Source organism: Oncorhynchus clarkii, chromosome 12 (genome assembly GCF_045791955.1).
Source record: "Oncorhynchus clarkii lewisi isolate Uvic-CL-2024 chromosome 12, UVic_Ocla_1.0, whole genome shotgun sequence".
NCBI classification, from domain to species: Eukaryota; Metazoa; Chordata; class Actinopteri; order Salmoniformes; family Salmonidae; genus Oncorhynchus; species Oncorhynchus clarkii.
This window is the reverse complement of record NC_092158.1, coordinates 27,639,231-27,653,001: the sequence shown is the minus strand read 5'-3', so window position 1 is coordinate 27,653,001 and position 13,771 is coordinate 27,639,231. Positions and strand designations below refer to the sequence as shown.

Genomic DNA, 13,771 nt, shown 5'->3' with positions numbered 1-13,771 from the left:
TTCTACATTTTAGAATAATAGTGAAGACATCAAAACTATGAAATAACACATATGGCTACTTTGAAGAATCTCAAATATAAAATATATTTTGATTTGTTTAACACTTTTTGGTTACTATATGATTCCATATGTGTTATTTCATAGTTTTGATGTCATCACTATTATTCTACATTGTAGAAAAATAAAGAAAAACCCTGGAATGAATTGGTGTTTTCCAAACTTTTGACTGATACCATGTATGCATATTCATCCCTGTTTCAGCCCTAACTGGTAGATATAGAAATACACTGATCTTGCAGATTATTTTGACACATTTTTGGGTTAGGAAAGTATTTAAGTATGAATCATAAAAAACAGGTTTGGAGAGCCTTTATGGAAAAAATATATTGAGGAATAACAATAGTGGTTTAATTCATCCTGAAAGTTGCCATATTCAAGTTCAATCCATATAATGTTGGAAGTTGGAAAAAAGTGGACAAGAGGGGTTAAACAATAGTCCTATAAATATACCCTAATCCTCACTAATCATTGAACTGTATGACAACGGTCCAGTCGTCGTGAATCATGCGCCAGGCTCCAGGTTTAAACTGCTACGCGTGGTCTGAGTTCCATAATTATTCAAATGCACTACATGTCCCAAATGATTGCACGTTAGCCTAATATGATCCACTATTGCTAGAGACCATCAGGAACAATCTACACTGATGTGACAGAGGAAAGAAAGGTAAACAGAATGGAATAAATTTATGCAAAATATTGGCTACAAATTGTAGGAAACTAACACTAAAGTGACACTAGACAGTAATTAATGTACACTGAGTATACCAAACATTCCTAATATTGAGTTGCACCTCCCCCCCCCCCCCCCCCATATGCCCTCAGACCAACCTCAATTCGTCAGGGCATGGACTCTACGAGGTGCCGAAAGCATTTCACAGGGATACGGGCCCATGTTGACTCCTTTGCTTCCCACAGTTGTGTCAAGTTGGTTGGATGTCCTTTGGGTGGTGGACCATTCTTGATACACGCGGGAAACTGTTGAGTGTGAAAAACCTAGCAGCAGCGTTGCGGTACACAAACTGGTGCGACAGGCACCTACTACCATACCCTTTTCAAAGGCACTTACATTTTTTGTCTTGCCCATCCATGTCTCAGTTGTCTCAAGGCTTAAACTTTTTTTTTTAACCTGTTTCCTCCCCTTTATCTTCACTGATTGAAGTGGATTTAACAAGTGACATCAATAAAGGATCATATCTTTCCTTACACGTAAAGGTGGTAGAATATTTAGGGAATTAAGTCAAGGTCAGAATATGGTGTATCTGTACCAGTGGCAGTCGGTGCAGTTTAAGATGAAGGAGCGTGCTAAAACAAAATTATGAGCATGGCCTTATTTTTGTTGCAGCATATTGTATGACTGTCATTCATATTCCATTCACCCAGCACAATGTAACATCGATAGGCTTGGGCTACTACATGAAAATGTCCTGTACCCATCATGAGGTTGCTTCAACCTAGCTTGTGAATGAAAGTTTACAATGTATGTGCACAGGTTGAGAGACTTTTGAGTAGTCAAGGTGACAGACAGTGACACATTCAATACCGCCTTGCGCACTCTTGCCTGCATCTACAGTAGCTGATCTAGGGTGTGATCATCAGTCCAACAGTTGTAAATGAGAGCTATTATTGGACAAATTCAGTTATGTTCATTCCCATTTCGTTACGTTGGTTTCCATTTAAGAAGAATTTAACAGAATCTGCAGAATGAATACACCACAATCACATGCGAACAGTTCACTTTCATAGCAGCCACATGAAAACAGCATGAACATTTTGCTCATGTCTATATAATTTCTTCTCGCAACTATCTACACGCTCTCCTCCTCTCACCTCTTCCCTTCGCTTGTAGACTTCAGTGCACAACACATCAGCTGTCTGTGACCAGGCAAATAAAACTTCCCATGACAGCCAAATGCTACACACAGCCTACATCAATGTCAAGTCATAGTCAACTAGAACTGACGTGTTAGTAAACCCACTACAATCATGCAGTACAGTGTAAAGTCAAAAACTGGTTTAGCAGTTACACAGGCAGAACCCGATGGCAAGAAATTAATTAAACCAAAAGCTTCAATTGACTTGGAAAAGTTCCAGTGTTGGATAGCCATAGCCAGCTGGCTAATATAGCATCCCTCTCTGTTTGAGCCTGGTGTACACTAAACTTGCTAGCTGCATTGGCTAGCTAATTGAACGTTTAAAAAAAATACAACCAAATACAGCTAGCTCTCTCTCTCTTGCTTCTCCTAAATTTTGGAAGAAATGAATTTGTACAAAACTGTTCAACTCTTGTCTTTCTCTCTCTTTGACTCAACTACTCACCACATGTCATGCACTGCAGTGCTAGCTAGCTGTAGCTTTCAGTACTAGATTAATTCAGATATTAATTCTCTGATCCTTTGATTGGGTGGACAACATGTCAGTTCATGCTACAAGAGGTCTGATAGGTTGGAGGACATCCTCCGGAAGTTGTCATAATTACTGTGTATATCACGTTTCAGGTAAGACCCAAATGCAGGCTGTGTTGAAGTAACAGTGTTTATTACAGTAACAGGGGCAGGCAAACGACAAGTCAAGGCAGGCAGAGGTCGATAATCCAGAGAATGGGCAAAGGCACAGGATGGCAGGCAGGCTCAGGTTAGGCAGAGGTCGGTAATCCAGAGAATGGGCAAAGGCACAGGACGGCAGGCTCAGGGTCAGGGGCAGGCAGCGTGGTCAGGCAGGCGGGCTCAGAGTCAGGACAGGCAAAGGTCAAAACCAGGAGAGAGAGAGAAAGAGAGACTGGGGAAAAGCATGCAAATACAGTATGTCTTGACAATTAACTTAGTGTAAAGCACCAAGTTCCTGACATCTATCACCACTTTCACTGTAAGTTCAAATCCCTCAGAGAGTGATAATTTTTCCTTCGAAATTTTGATTTTCAATTGCAGTCATCACCTTGAAAATGAAGATTAAGAATGATAATAATCATACAGTATCATAATACATATATTGCATAGAGTGTATTCCTAAATGTAGGCCTATATATTTTTATATGCATTTTTGTAATTATCTACTTTGTTATTTGACTTCAGGACCAACAGTGGAGGGACATTTCCTTAAAAAAATTTACCCTAAATGGGTTTTGAACTCAACAACTGTCTTATGGTAGTTGGGTGAAAAAATGCTAACACTTGACAAGACTACCATCGTCTTTGATTCCGTTTTTACGATGGATGTAGCTACAGTGGGGAGAACAAGTATTTGATACATTTCCGATTTTGCAGGTTTTCCTACTTACAAAGCATGTAGAGGTCTGTAATTTTTTATCATAGGTACACTTCAACTGTGAGAGACAGAATCTAAAACAAAAATCCAGAAAATCACATTGTATGATTTTTAAGTAATTCCTTTGCATTTTATTGCATGACGTAAGTATTTGATCACCTACCAACCAGTAAGAATTCCGGCTCATAAACCTGTTAGTTTTTCTTTAAGAATCCCTCCTGTTCTCCACTCATTACCTGTATTAACTGCACCTGTTTGAACTTGTTACCTGTATAAAAGACACCTGTCCACACACTCAATCAAACAGACTCCAACCTCTCCACAATGGCCAAGACCAGAGAGTTGTGTAAGGACATCAGGGATAAAATTGTAGACCTGCACAAGGCTGGGATGGGCTACAGGACAATAGGCAAGCAGATTGGTGAGAAGACAACAACTGTTGGCGCAATTATTAGAAAATGGAAGAAGTTCAAGATGACGGTCAATAACCCTCGGTCTGGGGCTCCATGTAAGATCTCACCTCGTGGGGCATCAATGATCATGAGGAAGGTGAGGGGTCAGCCCAGAACTACACGGCAGGACCTGGTCAATGACTTGAAGAGAGCTGGGAACACAGTCTCAAAGAAAACCATTAGTAACACACTACACCGTCATGGATTAAAATCCTGCAGCGCACACAAGGTCCCCCTGCTCAAGCCAGCGCGTGTCCAGGCCCGTCTGAAGTTTGCCAATGACCATCTGGATGATCCAGAGGAGGAATAAGAGAAGGTCATGTGGTCTGATGAGACAAAAATAGAGCTTTTTGGTCTAAACTCCACTCGCCGTGTTTGGAGGAAGAAGAAGGACGAGTACAACCCCAAGAACACCATCCCAACCGTGAAGCATGGAGGTGGAAACATCATTCTTTGGGGATGCTTTTCTGCAAAGGGGACAGGACGACTGCACTGTATTGAGGGGAGGATGGATGGGGCCATGTATTGCGAGATCTTGGCCAACAACCTCCTTCCCTCAGTAAGAGCATTGAAGATGGCTGGGTCTTTCAGCATGATAACGACCCGAAACACACAGCCAGGGCAACTAAGGAGTGGCTCCGTAAGAAGCATCTCAAGGTCCTGGAGTGGCCTAGCCAGTCTCCAGACCTGAACCCAATAGGAAATCTTTGGAGGGAACTGAACGTCCGTATTGCCCAGCGACAGCACCGAAACCTGAAGGATCTGGAGAAGGTCTGTATGAAGGAGTGGGCCAAAATCCCTGCTGCAGTGTGTGCAAACCTGGTCAAGAACTACAGGAAACTTATGATCTCTGTAATTGCAAACAAAGGTTTCTGTACCAAATATTAAGTTCTGCTTTTCTGATGTATCAAATACTTATGTAATGCGATAAAATGCAAATGAATTACTTAAAAATCATACAATGTGATTTTCTGAATTTTTGTTTTAGATTCCGTTTCTCGCAGTTGAAGTGTACCTATGATAAAAATGACAGACCTCTACATGCTTTGTAAGTAGGAAATCCTGCAAAATCGGCAGTGTATCAAATACTTGTTCTCCCCACTGTACGTATAATTCTTGTAGATGTTATTTTTTTTGTAAAAGCACATACGAAACGGTAAGCAAAAACATGGAATTCTGTCATATATCCAGAAATGTGTCTTACGGCCTTTTGAATTTTGTGTAACATCAGTAGCATTGTCAAGGAAGCATCATGCAAAATTAGGGCTGCCAAACAGTTAACATAATTAATCGAGTTAATGATGATATGATATTACGGTTTGTTTCCATATGACTGGTTTCACATTAATCTCCGGGGATCATCTAAAACAATTGCTATGTGTATTTAGAATCCCCTTCTCCAAACGGATTACTCATTTACCTAGCTCTTATCAATAGCTCATCAATTTGAACGTTTTTCATGGCATTTTCACCATAAACAACACAAAAGTCACTGTAACATACATCTATTAATGCTCCCAATGTTTAAGTAGGCCTACTTCCTCTGATCAATGTTCTTGAAGTTAAGCACACACACACACAGTACGTCCAACCGGCCTCACAACTGCAGACCACATGTAACCACACCAGCCCAGGACCTCCACATACAGCTTCTTCACCTGCGGGATTGTCTTAGAACAGCCACCTCGAAAACTGAGGAGTATTTCTGCCTGTAATAAAGCCCTTTTGTGGGGAAAAACTCAATCTGATTGGCTGGGCAGGGGTGCAGCAATGCCCAGCCAATCAGATTGAGTTTTTCCCCATTGCTGCGCCCCTGGACAGTCAAGTGAAATCCATAGATTAGGGCCTAATGAATTTATTTGAATTTACTTATTTCCTTATATATACTGTAACTCAGTAAAATTGTTTAAATTGTTGCATGTCGCATTTATATTCTTGTTCAGAATGTTATGAATTCCATAGAAGATATTAACAACAGACCAGCCAGGTCTGAGTTCATGTAAAATATAATAGCTACAGCTTTTAGATCTAGCCTTGGCTACTTATCCATGTTCTTCAACTTGAACTAGTCACAAGCTGCTACTTCTACAATTGGGATAATTTGGTAAATCTTTTGATCTGAGAACAAAAAGTTTTCCTTCAAAATTGTTCTTCAAAATTTGCACGCATCGTGAACCAAAATAGGCTAACAACACTACCTGAAAAGGTATCTGTGCGTTAGAGACCTGCCCAAAGGTTTCCACTAGTCACCTAACGGTTTCCACTAGTTAGTCAAAATTGGCTATATCAAGAGAGAAAAATGGGGGAAAAAAACGTGCTTTTTGGTCTTAATTTAAGGTTAGGCACAAGGTCAACAGTGTGGTTAGGGTTATATGTAAAATCAGATTAGAAGATAAATGGTTTTAAAAATGGGCGGGGCTTCTGACTTTGTGGCTGTGGTAACTAGTGACGACCCCTCTAACGCCGAGGAAGCCCAGATTCAAACTCAACAGCTCTGCAACCGTTATAATGCAAAAATACGTTCTTTGATCACCAAATAAATGTAGTTTCGGTGCGCAACTATCTTAATTTACTCCCATTACGGACGGTATGTACTTCCAAAATACTGTATGTGCTGAATAGTCATTTCTTTCGGTTGCTTGTAAAAATACATGTACACCCTTTTTGTAAGAACATACCGGCCGCCACGGGAGTAAATTAAGATAGTTGCTCACCGAAACTACATATTTGGTGATCAACGAACGTATTTTGACATTATGACGCTTGCAGAGCAGGTGGAGAGGAGTTTGAATCTGAGATTGCGGCGCCTTAGAGAAGGCGTTCTGGGCATTCGAGAAGTCTAGATACGTTTAGCGCTACCGAGCCTGTCATGTGCTGTGTTTAAAAGGGTTCGTGCAGAAACACGTGCGCTTAAAAGGGTCAGTGCAACCCGCAATTCGGGGGGTTCCAGCATTCCTGCATCTACAACTTTGACAGCCCTATTCAAAATATATCGGCACACTCCAGCACATTCCACTTATCAAGACCATTGGTAACAAACTATTCCAAGCAGTTGGATGGTTTAACATTCTCCCTCTGGTGGCCAAATTGACCTTTAACAAATGCAATCGATGATGGCTCTACCGTTTAAAGTATATGATAGGTTAATTCACTATTTAGTTACCAGATTTAATTATCCGCTCAGCATCGTGGCTAATTGTGCCAGGTTTTCCTATGAGAAAAGCTAGCAGCTATCCATTTAAGACCAATGGCTTAAAAAAATGGTTTTAGCAAAAGCATTGACCAGTGGTCTTCCTCTGGGCTAAAGAAATGTACGAACTGCTGCATATTAACATCCTCATGGATGTATCATGTCAAAATAAAGCCCAAACAAAACTACAGAGGACTGACAGTGTTAGACCATTTCATTTCCTCTTGACTATTTCCTCATCGAAATGCTGCATATGAACAACATTGTACTGCTGTTGAACTCAAAGCTGAGAGAACGATTGTGATGTGTGTTGACTATGTTCCATCTTTGTGGAAGATTAATCCACCGAAGGGGGGCAGGGGTAAAACCGGACCACAAGGACCTGAGTGAGAACATGGCTGCCACTCAAGGACTCAGCCACATGATTGTGGAGTGCAAGAAATTATTCCAGGTATTATACAGAATATATGCACAGTCCTTGACGTAAAACAATCTATTTTCTGAATAGGATGATCCCTCAGAACAATCAATCTGTAACGAAACACCACCCACATGCATTGACTATTTATTGTCCAAAAAATGTGAGCCATTTGAAGAGTGGTTTATTTTTTTAGAAAGCATTTATTTAAGAATAAATTAAATAGACATGGTTTCACAGTTTACAGTGTATAGAGTAAATGCCATGTCGGATATGAACTTGATGTACTTTCACAGAGGAATTCAGTAGGCTGCTCTATATGCAGCGTACATGACAACTGCTATGTATGTATTTTTATTAATTAAAAAAAGAACCCAGTTGACCTCTAATTTGGTGCGACAGATCCCTCATGAGATGATGCTGCAGTCGCGGAACTCCTATGTCGCAGCAGATGCCCAGCCACTCCCTCTCCACGGCTTGGGCCTGAACATGAAGGGCGAGCCTGTGGATTACAGAGCCTACCTGGAGGATAATATCCAGGCTCTACTGAGGGAGTCCACAGAGAAGAGCAAAGGATGGCACAGCGCCCTGGGCCCAGAAAACACAGAGCTGACATACAAGAAGGTACTGCTCAGTGACACTGCTGCATACTGATACTATGCTGTCTGTTATCAAACAAAACCAGAATGTACTGCTCAATAACATATTAGTGCAGAGGTCGGCAACAGACAGTAAGCCAAAACCGGCCTGCAAGTAATTTTTTGGGCCTCCAAAATTTGTAGCTATGATTTTAGTTTTTGGTCAACATTTATTTTTCTTTAGGAAGTCTGTTCCCAAATATTCCCAAATAAAAAGAGACATATGTGATCATGTCTCAATGTAATCAAGGTATGTATGAAATTATTGTTATTTTCAAATACAATATCTCTTTGGGCTTAGTTGTGGTCAATTTGCAGTGTACAAATTTTATAATTTACCCCCCAGACCATTCGCTCCGACAACAATCAGTCCGTGGCTGGATCTAGTTGCCTCCCCCTGCACTAGTGCGTACTACTATTAGTGTTGTCTGCAGGTCATTCAATCACAGGTCCATGTTTGTCAATGTTGTCATATTGAAGATACATTTTGCTTTGATTTTGCCCTGCATTGTCACAACAGTATGGCCTTCAATCATTGTATGATTGGAAAAGGTTAAACTCCCTTTTTTACCTTAAGCCTCCATGGATAATTGAATTTACCATTTGGCATAGCTTCTTTGGCTGTTAGAATGAAGTCAATTCTGTCCATTTTGAAAAATGATGGCATGTTAGCTCGCTTGTTAAAGCTACAGTATACTTTTCAGTCCTGAGCCATAATCTCACAATCCATTTGTTCTATTCAGGTAGGGGACGGCCATCCCATCCGTCTTTGGAAAGTGACCACCGAGATCGAGGCCCCGCCCCAGACAGTGTTGCACAGAGTTCTGCGTGAGCGCCACCTGTGGGATGATGACCTGCTCCACAGCCGTGTAATTGAGGCTCTTGAGAACAACACAGAGGTGTATCACTATGTGACAGACAGCATGGCACCTCATCCCCGCAGGGACTTCGTAGTGCTTAGGTACGCATGGAGGATGAGATTAGCTCATCAATGATTGTCTGTCTTGCCTGGGGCTCTATCCAAGGCTTCATTTGGAGACATGGGTGGAAGGGCAGAGTGGCCAGAAGCCGATCATACATATGTCTGCCCTTTTCGCAGGGGTAGTCAAGTTGTCAGTTCAGTAAGGTGCGGTGTTAAAGGCCCAGTGCAGTCAAAAATGGTTGGAATAATACTGTGAAATTGTGAAAATTACTGTAAGATCTGTTGAAAAGACTGCCTGACACTTCTGCCTGTTTTGTTGGGATGGAGTTTTGGCCTTCCATGGGGACATCACTATGTTGTAAATTAGTTAATACACCAAAAGGAAAGAGAGTTCCAAACTTCTCTGCCAATAACAGCAAATGTTTTGTTTTGCCTTTCCCACTCAGACCACTCCTAGAGAGTTCATGGCATTTTCACCATAAACAACACAAAGTCACTGTAACATACAGCTATTAATGCTCCCAATGTTCAAGGAGGCCTACTTCCTCTGATCAATGTTCTTGAAGTTAAAACACTTGTGTGCACACGCGCACACACATTCTCAAGTACTGTTAAAGCTTCAGGCATTCTAAATGAGTGTTCTCCTAATTTCTGATTGGAGGGTTGACTATAAGAAAAAATAACTCTCTTGTTTGAGAAATTGCCCTTTGCTAAGAATCTATTTAGTTTATTTTATTACCATTTTAACTGAAAACAATCACAGTAAGTTACTTAATTGTAACCAAGAAATGATTTCATATTGAGATGAAAACTGCTGCATTGGACCTTTACATCTTGCCTCAGGCTGTTGATTTAAACCAAAGATGACAGTAATGACCCTTGCTGTATTTTTCTCCTGCTTAGGCGGTGGTGTAGTGACCTTCCTCAGGGCCTGTGTCTGCTAGTGTCCTCCTCTGTGGACCATGACAATGTGCACCTGGAGGCAGGGCTACGGGCAGTGCTGCTCACCTCACGGGTCCTGATTGAGCCCTCAGGGATGGGCCGGTCCAGGCTGACGCATTACTGCAGAGCAGACGTCAGGTAGGGATCCAGCTTCTCATCTATGCATTCATTTCCATTGGACTGGACTCATGTATTTCAATGATGATTTAAATGGCTAATTGATTAACTGCCTATGAACATAGTCTGTACATAGTTCATCTGTAAATAGCCCACCCAATCTACCTACCTCATCCTCATATTGTTTTTATTTACTTTTCTGCTCTTTTGCACACCAGTATCTCTACTTGCACATCATCATCTACTCATTTATCACTCCAGTGTTAATCTGCTAAATTGTAATTACTTCGCTACTATGGCCTATTTATTGCCTACCTCACGTCATTTGCACACACTCTATATAGACTTTAGTTTTTGCTATTGTGTTATTGACCGTACGCTTGTTTATTCCATGTGTAACTCTGTGTTGTTGTTTGTGTCGCACTGCTTTGCTTTATCTTGACCAGGTCGCAGTTGTAAATTAGAACTTGTTCTCAACTAGCTTACCTGGTTAAATAAAGGTGAAATAATTTTTTTTATAAAAAACATGTTGACCAAGATCTCATGCAATTAATTTGGAAGTTTCGAACATTGGCATAATTATCATTCAAATAATTATGCAACATAAACATGTTGTGTGAAAGAAACTCTAATTGCATTGAAATATCCTTCTGAGGAGTGGGGGTACCTCCCCTGCTATTGAATTGTGTAACTGGATACGAATTTCTTATTTGACCTTTTGTTGTAATTTTTCAGGGGACGATCACCTGAGTGGTACAACAAAGTGTTTGGCCATCTCTGTGCGGTGGAGGTTGCTAGGATACGGGACTCCTTCCCTGTGCTGACAGTGAAAGGAACCGAGACAAAGCTTTGAACTTTGAGAAGGACCGTCGGCCCACTTGAGACACGTGCTGCCTACAGCACACAATGACTCAAATGAAGGGTGCCTATTCTGTAGCATTATATTACATCTGCCTGATAAACTCTCCAGTGTCATCAACAGGGTACTGTCAGGATGTGGACTCTCACTCAGATTGCACTGATGCCCCATGAGGAGCCACTGAGGGAATGTCAGCAATATTTACAAATCTAAACCAGCCTATGCATTAACTGACCATAAAACATTAAAACGTACCTTGAAAGAAAGAAAATAGACAGTTTCTTTATGCAAAAGCCGTTCTTTTGAAAGCTTTATGAGTCCCGCCGCGACATCCGTGCGATTTGGACTTCTTACCCGTTTAACATCTTGTGTTTGAGCTACAGATTTCTGGGTTGTACTATTTGATTCATCTATTTCTTCTGCATCTGTGTGATTAACGGGGCTGAGCTAGAGCGGAGTCTGTGAGACTGGTGGATCCTGAAAGGGCCCGGGGCCGGATCTTTTCACAAAGTAAGAGAGAGTCCGAATGGTTTGAGCTACACTATTAAAAGCTATCTATGAAAAGCTGGGATTCTCACAAATACACACATGTAACATGTTTTACTTTATGACAGACAAGCTACACAACAGGTGTTAGAAAGTAAGGGGTTCTTCTACATAGAAGATCATAGGAAATCCCAGGACATAGTGTCTATAAAACTGTAAGGGGTTCTTCTACATAGAAGATCATAGGAAATCCCAGAACATAGCGTCTATAATGCTGTAATAAGCACACATAATTGCTGTCACAAAGTCCAAGCTCCACAAAGTTGTCACTGACTAGTTGGATATTAATTTCCCACTGAGCAAATCATTTCTGTGCTTACAGCATTCATATCAATTCATTTTTATCCGGTTTTTGTTTTGGCTTTTATTTTTTTATTGACTTTTGACAATAAAACACATAATTACAACTGTTTATGGCACATTTTTGCCCTGATTGCCCTGAAAATAAAATGGTTAAACATTTATATGTGAAGCTAAATATAAGGGCTGGACATGCAGATAAATGAAAGCAAGATAAATGAAAAGCCGATTTTTGCTTGTGTCTCGGGACTGAAAGGGTTAATGCTGACTTATCAAGACTTATGGAGATGATGCCAAAATGCCATGGAATGTTTTTAGCTGCAACTAGCTTTACACAATAAGCTAGTACACAATCAGGAGAGCTCTATAGAAACCATTCATGCTTGTACTGTATGCTATGCAATTTCTTCATGATAAATTCACAGAGCTAATATATTTTATTATCGTCCTTAGATGTGTCTCAAACTTGAGAATGACACTTTCAATAGCTAGCCTCAGTGTTGATAATGCAAACATACTTAGATGTTAGAGAGAAAAGGTTTTGTTATTGAGGCTCCTTAGTGGGTGGTAGTGTGTCTTAAAACACTGTGCATTTTCAGACCTTGCTTCAGCCCTACATCTTCAGTAACTTTTTATTTTACTCAAGTGTTTATCATAAGAGGGGACTACTCTGGACTTCCTGTTATGTCTCTTATTTTTACTCTTCTCTTTTAAAGACTAACTGGTTAACCTCCTCTCACTCTAATTTAGCTATTGCTTAGCTGCTGAGCTATAGGGATCATTCTTCTTCCTCAGATCTTCAGAAGTTTAGAATTGGGAACCGAGCCATTTGTGAAATAGGCAAATATCTGTCCACCAAGCACCAAACTATAAGATATAAGCATGGAGCGCAAAAATTTGCATAATTCACGCTTTGATGTCAGTTTAAGATTTATTCATGAGTAATTGCTTGTGTCAGGATTTGCGATCACAATGAGAAGGGACAAGGATCATGACACGCTCAAAAGTGGACAGACAACCTGAGCTTTAGACAGCATTTGTGTAGATTGCTTAATTACTGTGTGTGTCTGCAGTATTATTGTATTTTATTGTGTCTCAGTAATCCGTGTTTTATTTATGTCTGTATGAATGAGTCTTCGTATGAGTCACAGGAATGTGACTACCTCTGTCTGTACAGAATCGAACCATTGACGTATTTTTCTGTTGGGCATTATATACAGGAATGATTTTTAATTAGATCTCATTTTAATCTGAGTTATGCAATGGGTGGAAGTGCAATGACTGAATGCACGTAACCTTTTTCAGTGTTTTTTTTAATGCCATATGCTTTACATACATACATTAATAGCCCGTACACCTAAATGGGATTACTCCCACTGAATAACTAATGCAATGAACATAATTTAAACAATTGTGGGGAAGTAATAGCCATAAACACAAGTATTACATATCTGTGAACTACAGGGTAGTTTTGAGTGAATACTTTTTGTAACATAACAGGCCATTGTATTGTACTCAATGAAGCAGTTGTAAATAACTTGCATTTTAGCCCACAACAATGTGTTCATCTTATTTGTCTCATCTATTACTATTTACTCTTCCTTTACTACCTATTTGTATTATACTGCTCTGACTGTAAAATAGAGTAGAAAATCAATAAACAAATATTGAAAAACGAATGAATGTTATTTTGAGTTCTGGCTTTGTGAAATATGTCATTTCTCTCCCAAAATCCCCCTTCTTCACCATCATAATTTGTTTCCAATTGTCACAGTTGAGCTTCAGAGGCAAGTAGTAACATTGCATCTGAATGTCAAATTGATCAAACCTAAGCAAATGTCACACCCTAAAACCCAAAACATCTCACTCATTTACACCTTTTCAATTCCATATATTTTTTCAATATTTTTTTATTATACATTTATGCAATACAATTTGTGTAATATCAATTGGGTATGCAAAATCATTTGTGATTCTGCACATCTGTGTTTACAATAACTGTATTCACACAAAACATTTGTTAATAAATTGGTTCCCAGAAAGCGTGTTCTCTTGCTGGTAAAGAA

The 13,771-nt window shown here is 40.1% G+C and overlaps 1 protein-coding gene across 3 annotated transcripts in view; it reads left to right on the top strand.

Annotated features, from left to right (window-relative positions):
* LOC139422955 (StAR related lipid transfer domain containing 8) overlaps positions 1 to 13,747 on the top strand; it is a 44,964-nt gene extending 31,217 nt beyond the window's left edge. Inside the window, exons 10-14 of one of the 3 annotated variants that reach the window (XM_071174471.1) lie at positions 7,300 to 7,414; positions 7,784 to 8,005; positions 8,763 to 8,980; positions 9,845 to 10,021; positions 10,736 to 13,747. In XM_071174471.1, the coding sequence (XP_071030572.1) occupies positions 7,300 to 7,414; positions 7,784 to 8,005; positions 8,763 to 8,980; positions 9,845 to 10,021; positions 10,736 to 10,853 (850 nt within the window). In that variant the 3' untranslated portion in view covers positions 10,854 to 13,747. The remainder of the gene's footprint in view (positions 1 to 7,299; positions 7,415 to 7,783; positions 8,006 to 8,762; positions 8,981 to 9,844; positions 10,022 to 10,735) is intronic. The other 2 variants (XM_071174469.1, XM_071174472.1) reach the window with 2 other exon arrangements.
* The last annotated feature ends 24 nt before the right edge of the window (positions 13,748 to 13,771 follow it).